Genomic DNA, 26,970 nt, shown 5'->3' with positions numbered 1-26,970 from the left:
CTCTCTCATTACATAACACCCAGTCTAAGATGGTCTCCCCCTAGTTGGTTCCTCGACATATTGGTCTAAAAAACCATCCCTTATGCACTCCAGGAAATCCTCCTCCACCGTATTGCTTCCAGTTTGGTTAGCCCAATCTATGTGCATATTAAAGTCACCCATTATAACTGCTGCACCTTTATTGCATGCACCCCTAATTTTCTGTTTGATGCCCTCCCGAACATCACTACTACTGTTTGGAGGTCTGTACACAACTCCCACTAACGTTTTTTGCCCTTTGGTGTTCTGCAGCTCTACCCATATAGATTCCACATCATCCAAGCTAATGTCCTTCCTAACTATTGCCTTAATCTCCTCCTTAACCAGCAATGCTACCCCACCTCCTTTTCCTTTTATTCTATCCTTCCTGAATGTTGAATACCTCTGGATGTTGAGTTCCCAGCCCTGATCATCCTGGAGCCACTTCTCCGTAATCCCAATCACATCATATTTGTTAACATCTATTTGCACAGTTAATTCATCCACCTTATTGCAGATACTCCTTGCATTAAGACACAAAGCCTTTAGGCTTGTTTTTTTAACACCCTCTGTCCTTTTAGAATTTTGCTGTACAATGGCCCTTTTTGTTCTTTGCCTTGGGTTTCTCTGCCCTCCACTTTTCCTCATCTCCTTTCTGTCTTTTGCTTTTGCCTCCTTTTTGTTTCCCTCTATCTCCCTGCATTGGTTCCCATCCCCCTGCCATATTAGTTTAACTCCTCCCCAACAGCACTAGCAAACACTCCCCCGAGGACATTGGTTCCGATTCTGCCCAGGTGCAGACCGTCCGGATTGTACTGGTCCCACCTCCCCCAGAACCGGTTCCAATGCCCCAGGAATTTGAATCCCTCCCTGCTGCACCATTGCTCAAGCCACGTATTCATCTGAGCTATCCTGCGATTCCTACTCTGACTAGCACGTGGCACTGGTAGCAATCCCGAGATCACTACTTTTGAGGTCCTACTTTTTAATTTAGCTCCTAGCTCCTTAAATTCATTTCGTAGGACCTCATCCCTTTTTTTACCTATGTCGTTGGTACCAACGTGCACCACGACAACTGGCTGTTCTCCCTCCCTTTTTAGAATGTCCTCCACCCGCTCCGAGACATCCTTGACCCTTGCACCAGGGAGGCAACATACCATCCTGGAGTCTCGGTTGCGGCCGCAGAAACGCCTATCTATTCCCCTTACAATTGAATCCCCTATCACTATTGCTCTCCCACTCTTTTTCCTGCCCTCCTGTGCAACAGAGCCAGCCACGGTGCCATGAACTTGGCTGCTGCTGCCCTCTCCTGATGAGTCATCCCCCTCAACAGTACTCAAAGCAGTGTATCTGTTTTGCAGTGGGATGACCACAGGGGACCCCTGCACTACCTTCCTTGCACTACTCTTCCTGCTGGTCTTCCATTCCCTCGCTGGCTGTGGACCCTTCTCCTGCGGTAAGACCAACTCGCTCCACGTGCTACTCACGTCATTTTCAGCATCGTGGATGCTCCAGAGTGAATCCACCCTCAGCTCCAACTCCGCAACGCGGACCGTCAGGAGCCGGAGGTGGACACACTTCCCGCACATGTAGTCGTCAGGGACACTGGTGTTGTCCCCGAGTTCCCACATGGTGCAGGAGGAGCATATCACGTGACCGAGCTGTCCTGCCATGACTTAACCCTTAGATACACTTAAATTGGCGACAACAATGTTAAAAGTTACTGACTAATAAAGAAAAAGAAAAACTACTCACCAATCCGCAGCCAATCACTTACCACGTTGGCTGTGACGTCACCTTTTGATTTCTTTCTACTTCATACCATGCACACATCATACAGGAACTGGGTGGCAGTTGTACTAACGATATGCTAGAGATTTACAGTAATTATGCATTGCTTGTATCAATTTGGGAAGTTAGACTTTGTGAATAGCACATCTCGTTGCTGCGAAGAAGTTTTGACCAGGAAGGGGATAAGGCTTGAGGAGTAAGTAACCAGAGAATGCTGGAAACACTCAGCAGGTCAGAGAGCATCTGCGGAGAGAGAAATAGAGTTAATGTTTCAGGTCGATGGCCTTTTGTCAACACTGGTAACCAGGGAGAGCAGGTTGAAGGAGACAACATAAATGGGATGCTCTATCAGGCCAACAACCACAGGGAGTAGTTGAGGCGGATAGTATAGATGCATTTAAGGGGAAGCTGGATATACACATGAGGGGGAAAGTAATAGAAGGATATGATGAAAGGGTGAGATGAAACAGGGTGGGAGGAGGCTCGTGTGGAGCATAAATACCAGCATGGACCAGAGGCTCGAATGGCCTGCTTCTGTGTTGTAGACTCAATGTAATTCTCTGTATCCTGTCCTGGAATGTGAGACAGAGTTGAAAGAACCTTCCCAGATATGGGAGCAGTATTCAGGTCTTGGATGGATTTGAGCTTTATAGAGATGTTGGCGAGGGGGGCGGGGAAATGAAACTGAGCTTCTTGAAGGCGACTTCAGAAATGGAGGAGTTGTGGAATTTGAGATCAATGGGGCTAGTTAGAGTCATAGAATCATTGAAATTTATGGCAAAGAAGGAGGCCATTTCGGCCTATCGTATACGTGCCGGCAGACCAAGAGCTATCCAGCCTAATCCCGCTTTCCATCTCTGGGTCCGTAGCTCTTGTAGGCTAAGGCACTTCAAGTGCACATCCAGGTACTTTTTAAATGTGGTGAGGGTTTCTGCGTCTACCACCCTTTCAGGCAGTGAGTTCCAGACCCCCACCACCCTCTGGGCGAAAAATGTTCTCCTCAAATCCCCTCTCATAAGAACATAAGAATTAGGAACAGGAGTAGGCCATCTAGCCCCTCGAGCCCGCTCCGCCATTCAACAAGATCATGGTTGATCTGGCCGTGGACTCAGCTCCACTTACCCGCCCGCTCCCCATAACCCTTAATTCTCTTATTGGTTAAAAATCTATCTATCTGTCATCATCCTTCGACCAATAAATCTATCATCCTTCTACCAATTACTTTAAATCTATGCCCACTTGTAATTGACTTCTCTGCTAAGGAAAATAGGTCCTTCCTATCCATGTTATCTCGGCCCCCTGGTGTGTCATGAAGATTTTAAATCTGTTTTTTTGCATGACTGTGAAAATCGCCTTATGTACAAATGCTTCAAAACCTGGATGAAGAAGAAACCTTTCGCGTATCTGGAGCTGCAGAGAAGCAGACCTGTAGAATACACAGTCAAATTGTGGCTATGATTGCACTAGCAATGGGTTATTCTTCATCTCTGATGTTTCTGTTGCTGAGGAATTCAGGCGAAAGGGACCAGGCCCATGGTGCGGAACACAGCCAAGATGGAGTATAGTAGGATGAGGTAAATTGAGGAGTTATGGCTAGCTGATAGAGGGGTTTAAAAGCCTGTTGATCATAAGAACATAGGAGCAGGAGTAGGCCATTCAGCCCATCGAGCCTGTTCCACCAATCAATGAGATCACGGCTGATCTGTGACCTAACTCCATATACCCGCCTATGCCCCATATTCCTTAATACATTTGTTTAACAAAAATCCATCAATCTCAGATTTAAAATTAACAATTGATCCAGCAACAATTGCCGTTTGCAGAAGAGAGTTCCAAACTTCTATCACCCTTTGTGTGTAGAAGTGTTTGCTAACTTTGCTCCTGAAAGGACTGGGTCCAATTTTTAGACTGTGCCCCCGCCCCCCCACCCCCCCCCAGTCCTAGAATCCCCAACCAGCAGAATTAGTTTCTCTCGATCTACCCTATCTGTTACCCTAAATTTCTCAAAAACTTTGATCAAATCACCCCTTAACCTTCTAAATTCCAGGGAATACAACCCTAGTTTGTGTAATCTCGCCGCGTAATTTAACCCTTGGTGAACCAGCGCCACACTCCCTCCGTGGCCATGGGAGGAATGAGGACGGAGAGAGACAAGGAGTTCCACAACTTGAGGTCCTGAGAAGATCGAGTTGCAGTGGAAGGTTTTGTTACACATCTAAGCGGGTAAAAGTGATTCAACGGTCTCTCCTTTTCCCATTAGGACTCAACATTGGCCCTGTGGTGGCTGGGGTGATTGGAGCCCGCAAGCCTCAGTACGATATCTGGGGAAACACCGTCAACGTGGCCAGTCGAATGGACAGCACGGGAGTCCCTGACAGAATTCAGGTAAAGGCAGAAGTGGTGTCCCCTGGTCTTGAATTGACTTTGATTTCATAAGAACACAATACATAGGAGCAGGAGTAGGCCATTCGGCCCCTCGAGCCCGCTCCGCCATTCAATAAAATCACGGCTGATCTTCTGCCTCAACTCCACTTTCCCGCCCAATCTCCATATCCCTTGATTCCCTAAGTGGAGGAAGTGCCACCAGGAGGGCGCTGAGCACCTCGAGTCTCGTCGCCGAGAGCATGCAGAAATCAAGCGCAGGCAGCGGAAGGAGCGTGCGGCAAACCAGACTCCCCACCCAACCTTTCCTTCAACCACTGTCTGTCCCACCTGTGACAGAGACTGTGGTTGTTGTATTGGACTGTTCAGCCACCTAAGCACTCATTTTAAGAGTGGAAGCAAGTCTTCCTTGATTCTGAGGGACTGCCTATGATGATGATAATAATATCCAAAAATCTATCGATCTCAGCCTTAAGTATACTCAACGACTGAGCCTGCACAGCCCTCTGGGGAAGAGAATTCCAAAGATTCACCAGCCTCTGAGTGAAGAAATTTCACCTCATTTCAGTCCTAAATGGCTGACTGCTTATTCTGAGACTGTGACCCCTGGTTCTTGACTCCCCAGCCAGGGGGAAACATCCTCCCTGCATCTACCCTGTCAAGCCCTGTTAAGAATGTTGTATGTTTCAGTGCGATCACCTTACATTCTTCTAAACTCTAGAGAATATAGGCCTAGTCTACTCAATCTCGCCTCATAGGACAATCCCCCCATCCCAGGAATCAGTCTCGTTGCACTCCCTCGATGGGTTAGGTTACAATTGCCCCGTGGTTTTGAGATGAAGGTGTTATTCTTCTCTTGAGATTGTACTGCGGAAATTCAAGCGTTTTGAAATACTTTCTTCCTGTTTTGGTGGCTGTTTGCCCCGTCCAACTTTGAACACGTGCCCATTGTTGCTTCCCAGCTGAGAGGAGGAATATCATCATCACAGGCAGTCCCTCGAAGCGAGGATGACTCGCTTCCACGTCAAAAAAGGATGAGTTCACAGGTGTTTCAATGAGGGACCTAATATTCCAGGTCCCGAACTACATGTTGAAGGGTGGAAGATGCCTGTGCATGGATTTTTTTAACTTGTGGTGGCCGTTGCACACCAGCCACCACACGGGCTTAACAGAGCTAGGTCTTGGCCCAGTGGCAAGGGGCCCAGTGCTGCACAGACTTAGTGTGCACACATATCGCAGTGTGGGCTGGCCCGTGCTGCCCCATGGCCCACGCCTCTTCTGGGCCCCGAACCCATGCCTCTCCTGGGCCATGATCACGTTGCTCCACAATCACTCGCTGTTAGATTTCTTAATTTCCAATGAAATACGAACTCCGGTTGTAGTTTTAATGTAACTTTATTCTGGCAGCAGCAACAAGCTTCTGGCTTTAAGCCAGGCCTTTGTCCTTCTGAGACCACATGGCCAAAATGGCTGTACTTATACCTGGTTCAATTTACAGAAAAGAACTCGCCTTCTTTGACCTTATTGGCTCATTTGATAGTCTGTTAACCTTTTAATTGGCTCGCTACCCTAGGTCCTAAAATATCAAGTTGATTGATGACTTAATGCAATGTGGTCTGTGTTTTCTCAAAAATTGCAGCCAGGCTGCAGAGCTTGAATTCTCTGTCACTCGCTGCTCCTGCGCCCTGACCTCGCTGCTCCTGCGCCCTGACCTCGCCGCTCCTGCTGTACCTGTCCACGCTCCAATCAGCGACCTGGATTTGGGTGATGTCACGTTCTTCACAGCCGGCGCCCTCCTGCAGCAGCACGCGCTGCTCCCTGCAGTGACATGCCACAGCACGTTACTCCCTCCAATGGCCCTGGCCCTGCCTAGTCTGCAGGAGGAGGAGTAACCACGCTTCGAGCAGCCCTTTGCCAACCAATGGGTGCGTAAGGACGGTAAGGACCACTCCAGTCCCACACAAATGTGGTTGACCCTTAACTGGCCTCTGAAGCGGCCTAGCAAGCCACTCAGCTAAAAACAACTAGGGTTGGGCAAGAAATACCGACCTTGCCAGTGGTACACAAATCCCGAAAATTAATGAAGTTAAATTCTTAAAAACCTTTTAAGAAAATAAAGCAAAATGCTGGAAATACGCAGCAAAACCGTCAGAATAGGCAGGTTTTCGATAGAGTCTCTTCCTCGGAACTGGCTCAGTGGGTAGCGCTCTCGCCTCTGGGTCAGAAGTTTACGGGTTCAAGCCCCACTCCAGAGACTTGAGCACAAAAATCTAGGCTGACACTCCAGTGTATTGCTGAGGGAGCGCTGCACTGTCGGAGGTGCCGTCTTTCGAATGAGACGTTGACCCGAGGTCCCCGCCTGACCTCTCAGGTGGACGTAAAAAAATCCCACGGCACTATTTGGAAGAAGAGCAGGGGAGTTCTCCCCGGTGTCCTGGGTCCAATATTTAACCCTCAACCAACATCACTAAAAACAGATGATCTGGCCATTATCACATTGATGTTTGTGGGAGCTTGCTGTGTGTGCAACTTGGCTGCTGCGTTTCCCACATTACAACAGTGACTACACTCCAAGAAAGTGCTTCGTTGGCTGTAAAGCGCTTTGTGAAAGGCACTATATAAATGCAAGTTCATTCTTTACACCTGAATAGTCTGCCATTTCTCTCTGGGGTCTTGCTGTGTAACTGCAGCAGTTTCAGATTTCCAGTTTCCTTTCTTTTTAGCTTTATCACCTTCTGTGATCCTTTAACTCGGGGACTTGTTATCTCTCCGCAGGTGGCTACAGATATGTACCAGGTCCTGTCAGCCGAAGGCTATCACTTGGAGTACCGGGGATTGGTTAAGGTCAAAGGCAAAGGCGAGATGGGAACATATTTCCTGAACAAGGGGCCAGATAGCAGTTAGCAGCGACGGACGCAGAAAAAACTATGGGTGTCAAGCCCTGGGAATTCCTGTACACATGATAGCGAGGGACAGTCTGAGGACGTGCAACGTGAGAGCCACAGCCAAGTGACGTTCTCGACCCCAACAGGAGAGCTTTCCAACAAAAAAAACCCACCCAGGAGAACATAGGAGCAGGAGTAGGCCATTCAGCCCCTCGAGCCTGCTCCACCATTCAATTCATGTCTGATCTGTATCTTAACTCTATCTGCCCGCCTTGGTTCCGTATGACTAAGGCACAAATATCATGCCAACTCTGGCCAACACAGAATCCGATTGGATAATTGTCCCCCTCCTATCACTTTCAATGTCACACAGCCAAAGAAGATGTTGGATAATAAAGCCTTCTGGAAACTTGGCATGCCAGAAATAACCACAAACATAACCACACACACACACATACACATATATACACACATATATAAACACAGACATATATATGCACACACACACACACACATACACACACGTATACACAGACACACACACACACATACACATGCATACACATAAACACACACACACACACACACATATACACATAAACACACAAACACACACATTTACACACACATACACACATTTACACACACACATACACACTCACACACACACACATTTACACACACAAACACACACATTTACACTCACACACACATGTACACACATACACACACATTTACACACACACTCACACACACATTTACACACACACACATTTACACACACACTCACACACACATTTACACACACACTCACACACACATTTACACACACACACACACACATTTACACACGCACTCACACACACATTTACACATGCACTCACACACTCACACATTTACACACACACGCACACGTTTACACACGCACTCACACACACACATTTACATACACACACACACACATTTACACATACACACATTTACATACACACACACACACACACACATTTACACACACACACATTTACACACAAACACACACATTTACACACACACACATTTACACACAAACACACACATTTACACACACACACACATTTACACACGGAGCGTGTGGTGAAGCCAGGTCCGGCCGCCAGCGGTTAACCCGGTTGGTCGGGTCACTGCTGACACACTGCCGGGGGCCCAGACTGGGAACACAGTCGGGATTAATGCACTCGTCCGTTCTTCCCGATCGACCTGACGTGTATGAAAATGGGAGGGCCTTTCAACGGTCTACCACCCAGCAGGGGAGGATGGGCGTTGGCGGGGGAAGGGGACATAAAAACTTTCAAATCAACCACCTTTTTTTTTTAAGTTTGTAATATTACAACTGCAGATTTAGCAGAGTACTAGAATTCTATATTTTGTATAATAAAAATAATAGCAGATGCTACGCACACCAGTGTATATTATTCTGATGTATTAGATGCCATTATGAGCACCAAGCGCAGCACCCTCTCTCTCTCTGTAATTCTCTCTCTTCAGGCACTTTACAACATCGAAATCAACAATTTCAGACCATAACCACTGCCCATATTTCTTTTCCCTTTCCTCCCTGTTTTTTTTTTACACAAATCCCCTCTCTCCCCTCCCCTTTTTTTTCTCTGTGTCCCATGGCAGCTGGTAATTATTCCACCATTCACACTCTATCTAGACTCATCTTTTGTTTCCTAACTTGTGCCATTACCATCTCATTTTTTATCCACCATCATCCCTCTCGACTCTCAAATCTCTCCTGCCTTCCACCCTATCACAGACCTTCCCTTTTGTTCTTTCCTCCCCACCCCCTCTCACTGCTCCCCTGGCACTTCCCCAAGAATCTGTTCCATCTCGAACTTTTGCCAGTTCTGACGAAGGGTCACCGACCCGAAACGTGAACTCTGTTTCTCTCTCTCTGCAGATGTTGCCTGACCCGCTGAGTGTCTCCAGCATTTTCTGTTTTGACTTTCACTCTCTCTCTCTCTCTCTCTCTCTCTACCAGTCACGCATTACTCTCGATTTGCAACACGACTTCATTGCATGCAGGTCCGAGGACCTATTTATCTTCCCCTCCTCTCCCCATATACCCCCCCACCCCCCGCCCCTTCATCGTTAAAACAATATCTGATTCTATGGCCGCTGCACTTTTCACCATTGCGAGTGTGTACGAGCAGCCCGTGAGCAGAGAGCAGCCACGTTTAGTGAGCAATGAAGCTCATTCACGGGGCTCTCTGACTGCTGGAATGTAATTGGTGAGGTTAAACTCTTTTGTGATTTGTAAGGGGGAAATATACTTTTCTTTTTTAATCCACATCTTGCAGACATTATGGTATTTTCCCATGGAAACTGAAAATGTGTTCAATAATTTATTATAAACTGCATTAAACAAAAAAAAATATTTGCTTCACTGGCAAAGTGTCCTGGGTGTGGTTTGTTGGATGCCCCTGGCTCCTGGATTCAGGATCGATTTGGAGAAACGCCGCCGCTGTAGGTTTTAAGAAGCGTCTTGAAGAAGGAAAGAGAGAGGCGGAGAGGTTTAAGGAAGGAATTTCACAACGTAGGGGACTTTGTCAGCTGAAGGCACGGCCGCCGATGGTGGAGTGATTAAAATCAGGGCAGGCGCAAGAGGCCAGAATTAGAGGAGCGCAGATACCTCGGAGGGATGTAGAGCTGGAGGAGGTTACAGAGATAGGGAGGGGCGAGGCCATGGAGGCATTTGTAAACAAAAATGAGTATTTTAAAATCGAGGTTTACTTTAACCTTGGTGTACGTTGAGCCACGATTTAAAAAGTAAACATAGACAAGTAATATTTCTAAACTTAAAAACCTCACTAATTAAATAAAATATTTCATTTTTTTTAAATGTTTTTCAGTTCTTTTCTGCTAAGTATTTCCTAGCATATAATATATAGGGCAAGAGCTGATTGGTGAGTAGCTACTGAGTGTGATTTGCTAAGTTTTAAAGTTTATTTCTGCTCGATAGTTCCAAATCTATTAACTCAAGGCATGATGGGCAGCTCAGTGCCGTGGAGAGCACATCCTGTGGCATGTGGACGCTTCACATAGCCTGGACGACCACGTGTGCAGGAGGTGTCTCCAGCTGCAGCAACTCAAGCTCCGTGCATCTGAGCAGTTCGTGGATAGCACGTTCCTAGAGGTGGTCACGGTCATGTATGTATGCTTGGGTTTACTAGCCACCAGGTGGCGCCACTGTCGGAGGTCATTGGGCTGTGCCTGTTCGGAGTTTACAGTATTCAGTCTTTTGAGTTATTGCATACACAGCAGTCACCCTGCAGATTAACAGTGTGCAGGCAGAGAGGCAATGGGTGACTACCAGATAGAAGGAGAGGGCCGGGCAGGTAGTGCAGGAGTCCCCTGGGTCCATCTCGCTCTCCAACCAGTATTCTGTTCAGAGTACCGGTGCTGGTGCCTCTGGGGAGTGCAGCCAACTCCACCGCACCACGGGTGGCTCAGCTGCACAGAGTGGGGAGGAAGAAGAATGGAAGAGCAATAGTGGCAGGGGATTCAATAGTCAGCGGAGCAGACAGGTGTTTCTGCGGCTGCAGATGTGACTCCAAGATAGTATATTGCCTCCCTGGTGCCAGGCTCAAGGATGTCACCGAGCGGTTGCAAGACATTCTGGGGGGAGAGGGTGAACAGCCAGAGGTCATGGTCCATAGTGGTACCAATAATATAGGTAGGAAGAGGGATGAGGTCCTGCAGACAGAGTTTAGGGAGCTAACAGAGAGATTAAAAAGCAGAACCTCAAAGGTAGTAATCTCCGGGTTACTGCTGATGCCACGTGCTAGTGAATACAGAAATAGTAGGATAGAGCAGATGAATACTGTTGTGTATCTGTAAAGCATGCATTCCCATGTTCTGCCACCAGGGAGCTCATCCCCTGAAGTCCTAAGGGATCCCAGCATCCCTTGGGAGCACTGTATATAAGCCGGCCCCTAAGGCCTGTTCCTCACTCTGGAGCGTCTTATTAAAGACTGAGGTCACTGTTACTTTAACCTCCCTGTGTGCAGCCTTATCTGTGTTAGGAACACAATAACTGGCGATGAGAATACGAATCCAACGCAAAGATGCAGCAAACTGTGGGCATCCTGGAGAAGTTCTCGGAGGGTGAGGACTGGGAAGCCTATGTTAAACGGCTAGACCAGTACTTTGTAGCCAACGAGCTGGACGGAGAAGGAAGCGCTGCAAAAAGGAGAGCGGTCCTCCTCACGGTCTGCAGGGCACCGACCTACAGCCTCATGAAGAATCTTCTGGCTCCGGTGAAACCCACAGATAAGTCGTATGAGGAGTTGTGTACACTGGTTTGGGAGCATCTTAACCCGAGGGAGAGCGTGCTGATAGGAAAGGTATCGGTTCTACACATGCCAGCGATCTGAAGGTCAGGAAGTGGCGAGCTATGTCACCAAGCTAAGGCGACTTGCAGGACAATGTGAGATTGATGGCTACCTGGAGCAAATGCTCAGAGACTTTTTTGTACTGGGCATTGGCCACAAGAGCATCCGATGAAAACTTTTGACTGTAGAGACACCGACCCTCAGTAAGGCCATTGCGATAGCACAGGCGTTTATGTCCACCAGTGATAACACCAAATAAATCTCTCAGCACACAAGTGCTAGCAATGTTCATAAATTAACTGGAACTGTGTTTGCAAGCAGAAATGTACAGGGCCGAACCCATGAGTCTGCAACTGCCAGCAGGCCTCAGGTGACCCAGATGACTCAGAGTCCCCAACAAAGGATGAATGCAAGGCAATTCACACCTTGTTGGCGTTGTGGAGGCTTCCATTCAGCCTATTCATGCCGCTTCAAAAGGTATGTTTGCAAGAGCTGTGGAACAATGGGGCACCTCCAACGAGCTTGCAAACGAGCTGCAAGCTCTGCAAAACCTGCTAACCACCACGTGGCAGAGGAAGATCGGTCCACGGTGGATCAAAGCAATTTCGAGCCTCAGAGAGAGGAGGCAGATGCTGAAGTACACGGGATACACACATTTTCGACGAAATGTCCACCTATAATGCTAAACGTAAAATTGAATAGCTTACCCGTAGCCATGGAACTGGACACTGGCGCTAGCCAATCCATCATGAGTAAAAAGATGTTTGAGAGACTGTGGTGCAACAAGGCATTCAGACCAGCCCTGAGCCTCATCCACACGAAACTGAGAACGTAACCAAAGAGCTTATCACTGTCCTGGGCAGTGCCATGGTTAAGGTCACCTACGAGGGCACGGTGCACAAACTGCCACTCTGGATTGTCCCGGGCGATGGCCCCACACTGCTTGGAAGGAGCTGGCTGGGCAAAATCCGCTGGAACTTGGATGACATCCGAGCGCTATCACATGTCGATGAGGCCTCATGCACCCAGGTTCTTAACAAATTTCCTTCCCTTTTTGAGCCAGGCATTGGAAACTTTTTCGGGGCGAAGGTGCGGATTCACTTGGTCCCAGAGGCATGACCCCTTCACCACACGGCGCGAGCGGTACCTCACATGATGAGGGAGAGAGTGGAAATCGAGCTGGACAGGCTGCAACGCGAGGGCATCATCTCCCCAGTGGAATTCAGCGAGTGGGCTAGCCCGATTGTTCCAGTATTCAAAAGCGATGGCATGGTCAGGATTTGCGGCGATTATAAAGTAACTATTACAGGACCAATACCCGCTACTTAAGGCAGACGACCTATTTGTGACGCTGGCAGGAGGCAAGACGTTCACCAAGCTCAACCTGACTTCGGCCTACATGACGCAGGAGCTGGAGGAGTCTTCGAAGGGCCTCACCTGCATCAACACGCACAAGGGACTGTTCATCTACAACAGATGCCCGTTTGGAGTTCGTCAGCTGCAGTGATCTTCCAGAGAAACATGCAGAGCCTACTCAAGTCAGTACCACACACAGTGGTCTTTCAGGACGACATATTGGTCACGGGTCGGGACACCGCCGAGCACCTACAAAACCTGGAGGAGGTCCTCCAGCGACTGGATCGCATAGGGCTGCAGCTGAAGAGGTCGAAATGCATCTTCATGGCAACAGAAATTGAGTTTTTGGGGAGAAAGATCGCGGCGGATGGCATTCGGCCCACAGATGCCAAGGCAGAGGCTATCAGGAACGCGCCCAGGCCACAGAACGTCACAGAGCTGCGGTCGTTCCTGGGACGCCTCAACTATTTTGGTAACTTCCTACCGGGTTTAAGCACCCTTTTAGAGCCCCTACATGTGTTATTGCGCAAAGGTGAGAACTGGGTATGGGGGAAAAAAAACAAGTAATTGCTTTTGAGAAAGCCAGAAACATTTTATGCTCCAACAAGCTGCTTGTATTGTATAACCCGTGAAAAAGACTTGTGCTAGCATGTGACGCGTTGTCGTACAAAGTCGGGTGTGTATTACAACAAGCTAACGTTGCGGGGAAGTTGCAACCTGTCGCCTATGCTTCCAGGAGCTTGTCTAAGGCTGCGAGGGCCTACAGCATGATTGAGAAAGAGGCATTAGCGTGTGTGTTCGGGGTAAAGAAAATGCATCAGTACCTATTTGGCCTCAAATTTGAGCTGGAAACCGATCACAAGCCCCTCACATCCCTGTTCACTGAAAACAAGGGGATAAATACTAATGCCTCAGCCCGCATACAAAGTTGGTTATCAGCGTATAACTATACCATCCGCCACAGGCCAGGCACCGAGAAATGTGCGGATGCTCTCATTCGGCTAACACTGCCCACCACAGGGGCGGATGATGGTGGCGCAGCCCGCAGACTTGTTGATGGTCATGGAAGCGTTTCAAAATGATAAGTCACCTGTCATGGCCCGCCAGATTAGGACTTGGACCAGCCAAGATCCTCTGCTGTCCCTAGTAAAAAACTGTGTACTGTATGGGAGCTGGGCCAGCATCCCCGTTGAAATGCAAGAGCTAATCAAGCCGTTCCAGCGGCGATAGGACGAGCTGTCCATTCAGGCAGACTGCCTGTTGTGGGGTAACCGCATAGTGTTACCCAAAAAGGGCAGGGAGACGTTCATCTCGGATCTCCACAGCACACACCCGGGTATAGTAATGATGAAAGCGATAGCCAGATCCCACGTGTGGTGGCCCGGTATCGACTCTGACTTAGAGTCCTGTGTACGACAATGCAGCGTATGTGCTCAGTTGAGCAACGCGCCCAGAGAACTAAGTTTGTGGTCCGGCCCTCCAGACCATGGTCGAGGATCCATGTCGACTATGTGGACCTGTTTCTCGGTAAAATGTTCCTGGTGGTGGTGGATGCTTTTTCAAAATGGATTGAATGTGAAATAATGTCGGGAAGCACCGCCACTGCCACCATTGAAAGCCTGAGGGCCATGTTTGCCACCCACGGCCTGCCTGATATACTGGTCAGTGACAACGGGCCATGTTTCACCAGTGCCGAATTTAAAGAATTCATGACCCACAATGGGATCAAACATGTCACCTCGGCCCCGTATAAACCAGCCTCCAATGGGCAGGCAGAGCGGGCAGTACAAACCATCAAACAGAGCCTTAAACGAGTCACAGAAGGCTCACTCCAAACCCGCCTGTCCTGAGTACTGCTCAGCTACCGCACAAGACCCCACTCGCTCACAGGGATGCCCCCGGCTGAGCTACTCATGAAAAGGACACTTAAAACCAGACTCTCGCTGGTTCACCCCAACCTGCATGATCAGGTAGAGAGCAGGCGGCAGCAACAAAATGTAAACTATGGTCGCGCCACTGTGTCACAGGAAATTGATTTGAATGACCCTGTGTATGTGCTAAACTATGGACATGGTCCCAAGTGGATCGCGGGCACGGTGATAGCTAAAGAATGGAGTAGAGTGTTTGTAGTCAAACTAGACAATGGACAAATTTGCAGAAAGCACCTGGACCAAACGAGGCTGCGGTTCACAGACTGCCCTGAACAACCCACAGCAGACACCACCTTTTTCGAGGCCACAACACACACCCAAAGGATCAACGACACCACGCCGGACCAGGAAATCGAACCCATCACGCCCAACAGCCCAGCAAGGCCAGGCTCACCTAGCAGCCCTGCAGGGCCAACAACACGCCAGCCCAGCGAGGGCACAGCCAACACACCAGAACAGACAATTGTACCGAGGTGGTCCACCAGGGAAAGAAAGGCTCCCGACCGCCTCACCTTGTAAATAGTTTTCACTTTGACTTTGTGGGGGGGAGTGATGTTGTGTATCTGTAAAGCATGCACTCCCATGTTCCGCCACCAGGGAGCTCATCCCCTGAAGTCCCAAGGGATCCCAGCATCCCTTGGGAGCACTGTATATAAGCCGGCCCCTAAGGCCTGTTCCTCACTTATTAAAGACTGAGGTCACTGTTACTTTAACCTCCCTGTGTGCAGCCTCATCTGTGTTAGGAACACAATAAATACGTGGCTGAAGAGATGGTGCATGAGGGAGGGCTTTGGATTCCTGAGGCATTGGAACCATTTCTCGGGGAGATGGGACCTGTACAAGCAGGACGGGTTGCACCTCGCCAGAGCCGGGACCAATATGGGGGGGGGCGGGGGTGGGAGTTGCTAGTGCTGTTGGGGAGGGTTTAAACTAGCTTGGCAGGGGGATGGGAACTGGAGAATATATTCAGTGGGAAGAGAAGCAAAGTTGGAATTGGGCAGCAGAAAAGTAGAAAGTCAATTTTGAAGACAGAAGAAGCAAGGGCTGGAAAATAGACAAAAGGGAGAGTGATTAAATGGTATATACTTCGATGCAAGGAGTATAGGGAATGAGGCAGATGAACTGAGAGCACAGATTGACACTTGGCAGTATGATATTATAGCTGTTACTGAAACACGGCTGAAAGAATGGCAGCCCAACATTCCCGGTGACAGGGTTTTCAGATGGGATAGAGAGGGGGGTAAGAGAGGGGGTAAAAAAGGAGTGGGGGGGGGGGGGTTTGCAGTATTAATTTTTTTTTAAATTACAGCTGTGAGAAGGGATGATATGTTAGAGGGGTCATCAAACGAGGCCATATGGGTTGAACTGAAGAACAAGAAAGGGGCAATCACACTACTGGGAGTGTACTATAGACCCCCAAACAGTCAGAGGGAGATAGAGAACAAATATGTGGGCAAATTGCTGCAAAATGCAAAAACGACAGAGCTGTAATAGTGGGGGATTTCAACTGAAACATAGAAACATAGAAAATAGGTGCAGGAGTAGGCCATTCGGCCTTTCGAGCCTGCACCACCATTCAATGAGTTCATGGCTGAACATGCAACCTCAGTACCCCATTCCTGTTTTCACGCCATACCCCTTGATCCCCCTAGTAGTAAGGACTTCATCTAACTCCTTTTTGAATATATTTAGTGAATTGGCCTCAACAACTTTCTGTGGTAGAGAATTCCACAGGTTCACCACTCTCTGGGTGAAGAAGTTTCTCCTCATCTCGGTCCTAAATGGCTTACCCCTTATCCTTAGACTGTGACCCCTGGTTCTGGACTTCCCCAACATCGGGAACATTCTTCCTGCATCTAACCTGTCTAAACCCGTCAGAATTGTAAACGTTTCTATGAGATCCCCTCTCATTCTTCTGAACTCCAATGAATACAAGCCCAGTTGATCCAGTCTTTCTTGATATGTCAGTCCCGCCATCCCAGGAATCAGTCTGGTGAACCTTCGCTGCACTCCCTCAATAGCAAGAATGTCCTTCCTCAGGTTAGGAGACCAAAACTGTATACAATACTCCAGGTGTGACCTCACCAAGGCCGTGTACAACTGTAGCAACACCTCCCTGCCCCTGTACTCAAATCCTCTCGCTATGAAGGCCAACATGCCATTTGCTTTCTTAACCGCCTGCTGTACCTGCATGCCAACCTTCAATGACTGATGTACCATGACACCCAGGTCTCGTTGCACCTCCCCTTTTCCTAATCTGTCACCATTCAGATAATAGTCTGTCTCTCTGTTTTTACCACCAAAGTGGATAACCTCACATTTATCCACATTATACTTCATCTGCCATGCATTTGCCCACTCACCTAACCTATCCAAGTCACTCTGCAGCTTCATAGCATCCTCCTCGCAGCTCACACTGCCACCCAACTTAGTGTCATCCGCAAATTTGGAGATACTACATTTAATCCCCTCGTCCAAATCATTAATGAACAATGTAAACAGCTGGGGCCCCAGCACAGAACCTTGCGGTACCCCACTAGTCACTGCCTGCCATTCTGAAAAGTACCCATTTACTCCTACTCTTTGCTTCCTGTCTGAGAACCAGTTCTCAATCCATGTCAGGACACTACCCCCAATCCCATGTGCTTTAACTTTGCACATTAATCTCTTTTGTGGGACCTTGTCGAAAGCCTTCTGAAAGTCCAAATATACCACATCAACTGGTTCTCCCTTGTCCACTCTACTGGAAACATCCTCAAAAAATACCAGAAGATTTGTCAAGCATGATTTCCTTTTCACAAATCCATGCTGACTTGGACCTATCATGTCACCTCTTTCCAAATGCACTGCTATGACATCCTTAATAATTGATTCCATCATTTTACCCACTACTGATGTCAGGCTGACCGGTCTATAATTCCCTCTTTTCTCTCTCCCTAATATTAACTGGGGAAAAGTTCTGTAAGTGGTACAAATAGTGCAGAATTCCTAAAATGCATTCAGGAGAACTTCTTTAGCCAGTATGTAACAAGCCCAACAAGGGAGGGGGCGGTTCTGGACTTGGTTCTAGGGAATGAAGAGTTGGAAGGGGTATCAGTGGGAGAGCATTTTATGCTAATGATCACAATTCAGTAAGATTTAGGGTAAACATAGAAACATAGAAAATAGGTGCAGGAGTAGGCACTCGGCCCTTCGAGCCTGCACCATCATTCAATAAGATCATGGCTGATCATTCTTTCAGTACCCCTTTCCTGCTTTCTCTCCATACCTCTTGATCCCCTTAACCGTAAGGGCCATATCTAACTCCCTCTTGAATATATCCAATGAACTGGCATCAACAACTCTCTGTGGTAGGGAATTCCACTGGTCAACAACTCTCTGAGTGAAGAAATTTCTCCTTATCTCAGTCCTAAATGGCCTACCCCTTATCCTAAGACTATGTCCACTGGTTCTGGACTTCCCCAACATCGAGAACATTCTTCCCGCATCTAACCTGTCCAGTCCCATCAGAATCTTATATGTTTCTATGAGATCCCCTCTCATCCTTCTAAACACCAATGTATAAAGGCCCAGTTGATCCAGTCTCTCCTCATATGACAGTCCAGCCATCCCTGGAATCAGTCTGGTGAACTTTCGCTGCACTCCCTCAATAGCAAGAACGTCCTTCCTAAGACTAGGAGACCAAAACTGAACACAATATTCCAGGTGAGGCCTCACTAAGGCCCTGTACAACTGCAGTAAAACCTCCCTGCTCCTATACTCAAATCTCCTAGCTATGAAGGCCAACATACCATTTGCCTTCTTTACCGCCTGCTGTACCTGCATGCCCACTTTCAGTGACTGATGAACCATGACACCCAGGTCTTGTTGCACCTCCCCTTTTTCTAGTCTGCTGCCATTCAGATAATATTCTGCCTTCGTGGTTTTGCCCCCAAAATGGATAACCTCACATTTATCCACATTATACTGCATCTGCCATGTATTTGCCCACTCACCTAATCTGTCCAAGCCACCCTGCAGCCTCTTAGCATCCTCCTCACAACTCACACCGCCACCCAGTTTAGTGTCATCCTCAAACTTGGAGATATTACACTCTATTCCTTCATCCAAATCGTTAATGTATATTGTAAAGAGCTGGGATCCCAGCACTGAGCCCTGCGGCACTCCACTAGTAACTGCCTGCCATTCTGAAAAGGACATGTTTATCCCGACTCTCTGCTTCCTGTCTGCCAACCAGTTCTCTATCCATGTCAGTACATTACCCCCAATACCATGCGCTTTGATTTTATACATCAATCTCTTGTGCGGGACCTTGCCAAAAGCCTTTTGAAAGTCCAAATACACCACATCCACTGGTTCTCCCTTGTCCACTCTACTAGTTACATCCTCAAAAAATTCCAGAAGATTCGTCAAGCATGATTTCCCTTTCATAAATCCATGCTGACTCAGTCCGATCCTGTCACTGTTTTCCAAATGCGCTGCTATTTCATCCTTAAAATAGTAGTTATGGAAAAGGACAAAGGTGGACCAGGAAAAAAAGTTCTCAATTGAGGTAATGCAAATTTTGCTGAGCTCGAATGGGATTTGACCAAAGTGGACTATTTGATGGTAAATCAGTGTCAGAGCAGTGGGAGGCATTCAAGGAGGAGATCCTGAGGGTACAGAGCAAGTATGTTCCCTTAAAGAAAACGGGTGGGGCTAACAAATCTAGAGCCCCCTGGATGTCAAGTGACAAACATACAAGGTAAGATAAAGATAAAAAGGGAAGCTTATGACAGATACCAAGAACCCAATACTGCAGAAACTCTAGAGGAATATAAGTGCAGGATGCAATTAAAAAGGATATCAAGAAAGCAAAGCAAAAGCATGAAAGAATGTTGGCAAGTAAAATTAGGGAAAACCCAAAGATGTTTTATAAATACATTAAGAGCAAGAGGATAACTAGAAAAAGAGTGGGGCCTATTAGAGGCCACGAAGGAAATCTGTGTGTGGAATCAGAAAACGTGAGTACGATTCTTAATGAATACTTTGCATCTGTTTTCACGAAATAGAGGGGTGATGCAGACTTTGCAATGAGGGAGGAGGAGTGTGACATATTAGACGAGATAAACATAGTGAGAGAAGAAGTATTAAGGGACTTAGCCGCTTTTAAAGTTGATAAATCTCCAGGCCTGGTTGAAATGTATCCCAGACTGTGAAGAGAAGCAAAAGAGGAAATAGCAGAGGCTCTGACCATCATTTTCCAATCCTCTCTGGCTACAAGTGTGGTGCCTAAGGACTGGAGGACTGCTTTGTTTAAAAAGGGAGAAAGGGATAGGCCGAGTAATTACAGGCCAGTCAGCCTAACCTCGGTGATGGGAAAATAATTGGAAGAAATCCTGAGGGAAAGGATAAACCTTCATTTGGAAAGAAATGGATTAATCAAGGACAGTCAGCATGGATTTGTTAAGGTCTGACTAACTTTATTGAATTTTTCAAGGAGCTAACCAGGAGGGCAGTGCTTATGATGTAGTGTATATGGATTTTAGCAAAACTTTAGTTAAGGTCCCACAGGGTAGACTGGTCACGAAAGTAAAAGCCCATGGGATCCAGGGCAAAGTGGCAAGTTGGAAACAAAATTGGCTTAGAGCAAAGGGTAATGGTTGCTGGGTGTTTTCGTGACTGGAAGGCTGTATCCAGCGGGATTCCGCAGGGCTCAGTACTGGGTCCCTTGCTTTTGTGGTATATATCAATGACTTGAACTTGAATGTTGTGGGTATGATTAAGAAGTTTGCAGATGACACTAAAATAGGCTGTGTGGTTGATAATGAAGAAGAAAGCTGCGGACTGCAGGAAGATATCAATGTACTGTTCAAGGTGAGCAGAACAGTGGCAAATGGAATTCAATCCAGGTAAGAGTGAGGTCATGCATTTGGGAAGGTCGAACAAGGCAAGGGAATGCACATTAAATGGTATGACACTGAAAAGTGTTAGAGGAACAAAGGGACCTTGGAGTGTAGGTCCACAGATCCCTAAAGGTAGCGGGCCAAGTAGACAAGGTGGTGAAGAAGGCATATGGAATAATTGCATTTATAAGTTGAGGCATGGAATACAAGAGCAAGGAGGTTATGCTTGAACTGTATAAAACACTGGTTAGGCCGCAGCTGGAGTACTGCGTGCAGTTCTGGTCACCACATTACAGGAAAGATGTGATTACACTGGAGAGGGTGCAGAGGAGACTTACAAGAATGTTGCCTGGACTGGAGAATTTTGGCTATGAGGAAAGATTGGAGATGCTGGGTCTGTTTTCTTTGGAACAGAGGAGGCTGAGGGGAGACCTGATTGAGGTGTATAAAATTATGAGGGGCCTGGATAGAGTGGATAGGAATGTCCTGTTTCCCTTGGCAGAGGGGTCAACAACCAGGAGACATAGATTTAAAGTAATTGGGGGAGGTTTAGAGGGGATTTGAGGGGAAATTATTTCACCCAGAGGGTGGTGGGGGTCTGGAACTCACTGCCTGAAAGGGTGGTAGAGGCAGAAACCCTCACCACATTTTTAAAATACTTGGATGTGCACTTAAAGTGCCCTAACCCACAGGGCTACAGACTAAGAGCTGGAAAGTGGGCTGGCAATCTAATCAGAATTTTATATGTTTCTATGAGATCCCCTCTCATTCTTCCAAATTCCAGTGAATATTCCAGTCGATTCAGCCTTTCTTCATATGTCAGTCCTGCCATCCCGGGAATCAGTCTGGTGAACCTTCGCTGCACTCCCTCAATAGCAAGAATGTCCTCCCTCAGATTTGGAGACCAAAACTGAACACAGTTTACAGAGAGCAGAACGTGGGAGGCCGGCCAGGAGTGCGTTGGAATAGTCAAGTCTGCATTCTTCCAGAATTTTAGGTTCTAGGATTAAGCCTTTCCTGCAACTAAACTGCTGCCGCTTTAATTTCCTTCACTGTCTCCTCTTTGTAATGTCAATTGAGGGATAAATATAGGCCAGTGTCAGTGTCAGCTGTGGCTCAGTGAGTAGCACTCCCACCTCTGATTCAGAAGGTTACGGGTTCAAGTCCCACTCCCGGAACTTAAGCACAAAAATCCAGGCTGACACTCCCAGTGCAGTGCTGAGGGAAAGCTGCACAATCTGAGGCGCTGTCTTTCAGATGAGACATTAAACTGAGGTCCCGTCTGCTCTCTCAGGTGGACGTAAAAGATCTCACAGCACTATTTCGAAGAAGAGCAGGGGAGTTGGAGTCCTGGGCCAATATTTATCACTCAATCAACATAACAAAAAAAGCAGATTATCTGGTCATTATCACATTGCTGTTTGTGGGAGCTTTCTGTGTGCAAATTGGCTGTTGCGTTTCCTACATTACAACAGTGACCACACTCCAAAATTACCTCTTCAAAATAGTGCCGAGGGATCTTTTACGTCCACCTGAGAGAGCAGACGGGGCCTCGGTTTAACGTCTCATCTTAACGCCAGCACCTCTGACAGTGCAGCGCTCCGTCGGTACTGCACTAGAAGTGTCAGCCTAGCTTTATGTGCTCAAGTCTCTGCAGTGGGGCTGTGAATCCACAAGCTCCTGACTCAGCTACCCACTGAGCCACAGCTGGCACCACATAGTCGGGGGAAGGAGTGGACGGCTGATAGTAATTGGCTCCAAAAACCATGGTGGCATCCAGGAATGGTAGCTTTGGAGATGCCAAAGGTCATTTGATACATATCTACTCCCGGGCTGGTCGCTGGGGGAAGGATGTACCTGGAGTGAGTTCAGGATGTTCGGAGGCTGCGATTGATGTCCTGCATTGCTTACATAGAAACATAGAAAAATAGGTGCAGGAGTAGGCCATTCGGCCCTTTGAGCCTGCACCGCCATTCAATAAGATCATGGCTGATCATTCCCTCAGTACCCCTTTCCTGCTTTCTCTCCATACCCCTTGATCCCCTTAACCGTAAGGGCCATATCTAACCCCCTCTTGAATATATCCAATGAACTGGCATCAACAACTCTCTGCGGCAAGGAACTCCACAGGTTAACAACTCTGAGTGAAGAAGTTTTTCCTCATCTCAGTCCTAAATGACTTACCTCTTATCCTAAGACTGCGTCCCCTGGTTCTGGACTTCCCCAACATCGGGAACATTCTTCCCGCATCTAACTTGTCCAGTCCCATCAGAATCTTATACGTTTCTATGAGATCCCCTCTCATCCTTCTAAACTCCAGTGTATAAAGGGCCAGTTGATCCAGTCTCTCCTCATATGTCAGTCCAGCCATCCCTGGAATCAGTCTGGTGAACCTTCGCTGCATTCCCTCAGTGGAAAGAACGTCCTTCCTCAGATTAGGAGACCAAAACTGAACACAATATTCCAGGTGAGGCCTCACCAAGGCCCTGTACAACTGCAGTAAGACCTCCCTGCTCCTATACTCAAATCCCCTAGATATGAAGGCCAACATACCAGTTGCCTTCTTCACCGCCTGCTGTACCTGCATGCCAACTTTCAATGACTGATGTACCATGACACCCAGGTCTCATTGCACCTCCCCTTTTCCTAATCTGCCGCCATTCAGATAATATTCTGCCTTCGTGTTTTTGCCCCCATAGTGGATAACCTCACATTTATCCACATTATACTGCATCTGCCATGCATTTGCCCACTCACCTAACCTGTCCAAGTCACCCTGCAGCCTCTTAGCATTCTCCTCACAGCTCACACCGCCACCCATCTTCGTGTCATCTGCAAACTTGGAGATATTACACTCAATTCCTTCATCTAAATCATTAATGTATATTGTAAAGAGCTGGGATCCCAGCACTGAGCCCTGCGGCACTCCACTAGTCACTGTCTGCCATTCTGAAAAGAACCCATTGATCCCGACTCTCTGCTTCCTGTCTGCCAACCAGTTCTCTATCCACGTCAGTACATTATCCCAATACCATGTGCTTTGATTTTGCACACCAGTCTCTTGTGTGGGACCTTGTCAAAAGCCTTTTGAAAGTCCAAATACACCACATCCACTGGTTCTCCCTTGTCCACTCTACTAGTTACATCCTCAAAAAATTCCAGAAGATTTGTCAAGCATGATTTCCCTTTCATAAATCCGACGATCCTGTCACTGCTTTCCAAATGTGCTGCTATTTCATCATTAATAATTGGAAAGCGCAGGTAGTTGGGTGGGTGGTGTGGGGGTGTGGGTGGTGTGGGGGTGTGGGTGGTGTGAGGGTGTGGGGGTGTGGGTGGTGTGGGTGGTGTGGGGGTGTGGGTGGTGTGGGGGTGTGGGGGTGTGGGGGTGTGGGTGGTGTGGGTGGTGTGGGGGTGTGGGTGGTGTGGTGGTGTGGGTGGTGTGGGTGGTGTGGGGGTGTGGGTGGTGTGGGGGGTGTGGGGGTGTGGGTGGTGTGGGGGTGTGGGTGGTGTGGTGGTGTGGGTGGTGTGGGTGGTGTGGGGGTGTGGGTGGTGTGGGGGGTGTGGGGGTGTGGGTGGTGTGGTGGTGTGGGTGGTGTGGGTGGTGTGGTGGTGTGGGTGGTGTGGGGGGTGTGGGGGTGTGGGTGGTGTGGGGGTGTGGGGGGTGTGGGGGTGTGGGGTTGTGGGGTTGTGGGTGGTGTGGGGGTGTGGGTGGTGTGGGTGGTGTGGGGGTATGGGTGGTGTGGGGGTATGGGTGGTGTGGGGGTGTGGGGGTGTGGGGGGTGTGGGGGTGTGGGTGGTGTGGGGGTGTGGGTGGTGTGGGGGTGTGGGGGTGTGGGGGTGTGGGTGGTGTGGGGGTGTGGGTGGTGTGGGGGTGTGGGTGGTGTGGGGGTGTGGGTGGTGTGGGTGGTGTGGGGGTGTGGGTGGTGTGGGGGTGTGGGGGTGTGTGGGGGTATGGGTGGTGTGGGGGTGTGGGGGTGTGGGTGGTGTGGGGGTGTGGGTGGTGTGGGGGTGTGGGTGGTGTGGGGGTGTGGGTGGTGTGGGGGTGTGGGTGGTGTGGGTGGTGTGGGGGTGTGGGTGGTGTGGGGGTGTGGGTGGTGTGGGGGTGTGGGTGGTGTGGGGGTGTGGGGGTGTGGGGGTATGGGTGGTGTGGGGGTATGGGTGGTGTGGGGGTGTGGGGGGGTGGGGGGTGTGGGGGTGTGGGTGGTGTCGGGGTGTGGGTGGTGTGGGGGTGTGGGGGTGTGGGTGGTGTGGGGGTTGTGGGGGTGTGGGGGTGTGGGGGGTGTGGGGGTGTGGGGGGTGTGGGGGTGTGGGTGGTGTGGGGGTGTGGGGGTGTGGGTGGTGTGGGGGGTGTGGGGGTGTGGGGGTGTGGGTGGTGTGGGGGTGTGGGGGGTGTGGGTGGTGTGGGGGTGTGGGGGTGTGGGTGGTGTGGGTGGTGTGGGGGTGTGGGGGGTGTGGGGGTGTGGGTGGTGTGGGTGGTGTGGGGGTGTGGGGGTGTGGGGGTGTGGGTGGTGTGGGGGTATGGGTGGTGTGGGGGTGTGGGGGTGTGGGTGGTGTGGGGGTGTGGGTGGTGTGGGTGGTGTGGGGGTGTGGGGGGTGTGGGGGTGTGGGTGGTGTGGGTGGTGTGGGGGTGTGGGGGTGTGGGGGTGTGGGTGGTGTGGGGGTATGGGTGGTGTGGGGGTGTGGGGGTGTGGGGGGTGTGGGGGTGTGGGTGGTGTGGGTGGTGTGGGGGTGTGGGGGTGTGGGTGGTGTGGGGGTGTGGGTGGTGTGGGGGTGTGGGTGGTGTGGGGGGTGTGGGTGGTGTGGGGGTGTGGGTGGTGTGGGGGGTGTGGGTGGTGTGGGTGGTGTGGGGGTGTGGGTGGTGTGGGGGTGTGGGGGTGTGGGGGTGTGGGGGTGTGGGTGGTGTGGGTGGTGTGGAGGTGTGGGGGTGTGGGTGGTGTGGGGGTGGTGTGGGGGTGTGGGTGGTGTGGGTGGTGTGGGTGGTGTGGGGGTGGTGTGGGGGGTGTGGGGGTGGTGTGGGTGGTGTGGGGGTGTGGGGGTGTGGGTGGTGTGGGTGGTGTGGGTGGTGTGGGGGTGTGGGGGTGTGGGTGGTGTGGGTGGTGTGGGTGGTGTGGGTGGTGTGGGGGTGTGGGTGGTGTGGGGGTGTGGGGGTGTGGGTGGTGTGGGGGTGTGGGGGTGTGGGTGGTGTGGGGGTGTGGGGGTGTGGGTGGTGTGGGGGTGTGGGGGTGTGGGGTTGTGGGTGGTGTGGGTGGTGTGGGTGGTGTGGGTGGTGTGGGTGGTGTGGTGGTGTGGGTGGTGTGGGTGGTGTGGGGGTGTGGGTGGTGTGGGGGTGTGGGTGGTGTGGGTGGTGTGGGTGGTGTGGGTGGTGTGGGGGTGTGGGGTTGTGGGTGGTGTGGGGGTGTGGGGGGTGTGGGTGGTGTGGGTGGTGTGGGTGGTGTGGGTGGTGTGGGGGTGTGGGTGGTGTGGTGGTGTGGGTGGTGTGGGGGTGTGGGTGGTGTGGGTGGTGTGGGGGTATGGGTGGTGTGGGGGTGTGGGGGTGTGGGTGGTGTGGGTGGTGTGGGGGTGGTGTGGGGGTGTGGGGGTGTGGGTGGTGTGGGTGGTGTGGGGGTGGTGTGGGGGTGTGGGTGGTGTGGGGGTGTGGGTGGTGTGGGGGTGTGGGTGGTGTGGGGGTGTGGGGGTGTGGGTGGTGTGGATGGTGTGGGTGGTGTGGGTGGTGTGGGTGGTGTGGGGGTGTGGGGGTGTGGGTGGTGTGGGGTTGTGGGTGGTGTGGGGGTGTGGGTGGTGTGGGTGGTGTGGGTGGTGTGGGGGTGTGGGGGTGTTGGGGGGTGGAATTATTGGAGTCCAGTTGATGACAGTAAGTGACTTATTTTTTGTGACGTTTTTACAAGTTATGTTGGTACATATAACTCTAGTGGTTCCCCGTGAGGCACATGAGGAACTATCTTGTGCTTAATGTTTTGTGATTAGGGGAGGGGGAAGGGGAGAGTGATGGTGGTTTTACCCAAGGAGTAAAAAACCCCCAGAAAATAAGCAATTAGGAAGGGAAATAAACACTTAACTAACGAGGTAGAAGAAAATCATCACACTCTGCGCTCGCAACATTCACAATAATACTTACATTTCATACAATGGCTTATCGTGTTGGATTGTCACTGTCGTTACGTAAGCAAATAAAACTCAGTTAATTAAACTACCAATTTATTTTAATTTGTTAAAGGACGTGCATGCTGCCAATGAACCAGACGTTGCTGTGCTGCACAGTTCCAGTGGGTTTTTTTTGTTTGATGTCGCCGCACTTCCCAAAATGAGGAATAAAGAGACAGATTTAGAAAAATCTGTTCGAACCGTT

General features: G+C 49.5%; 1 protein-coding gene across 1 annotated transcript in view; it reads left to right on the top strand.

Moving 5' to 3' along the window:
* adcy5 (adenylate cyclase 5) overlaps positions 1 to 9,226 on the top strand; it is a 531,201-nt gene extending 521,975 nt beyond the window's left edge. Inside the window, exons 20-21 of the mRNA XM_070875264.1 lie at positions 4,070 to 4,194; positions 6,967 to 9,226. Coding sequence (XP_070731365.1) covers positions 4,070 to 4,194; positions 6,967 to 7,095 — 254 coding nt within the window. The 3' untranslated portion in view covers positions 7,096 to 9,226. The remainder of the gene's footprint in view (positions 1 to 4,069; positions 4,195 to 6,966) is intronic.
* The last annotated feature ends 17,744 nt before the right edge of the window (positions 9,227 to 26,970 follow it).

This window comes from Pristiophorus japonicus, chromosome 3 (genome assembly GCF_044704955.1).
Source record: "Pristiophorus japonicus isolate sPriJap1 chromosome 3, sPriJap1.hap1, whole genome shotgun sequence".
Taxonomy (NCBI): Eukaryota; Metazoa; Chordata; class Chondrichthyes; family Pristiophoridae; genus Pristiophorus; species Pristiophorus japonicus.
The sequence above is the reverse complement of the archived record's forward strand: the minus strand, read 5'-3'. Positions and strand labels throughout refer to the sequence as shown.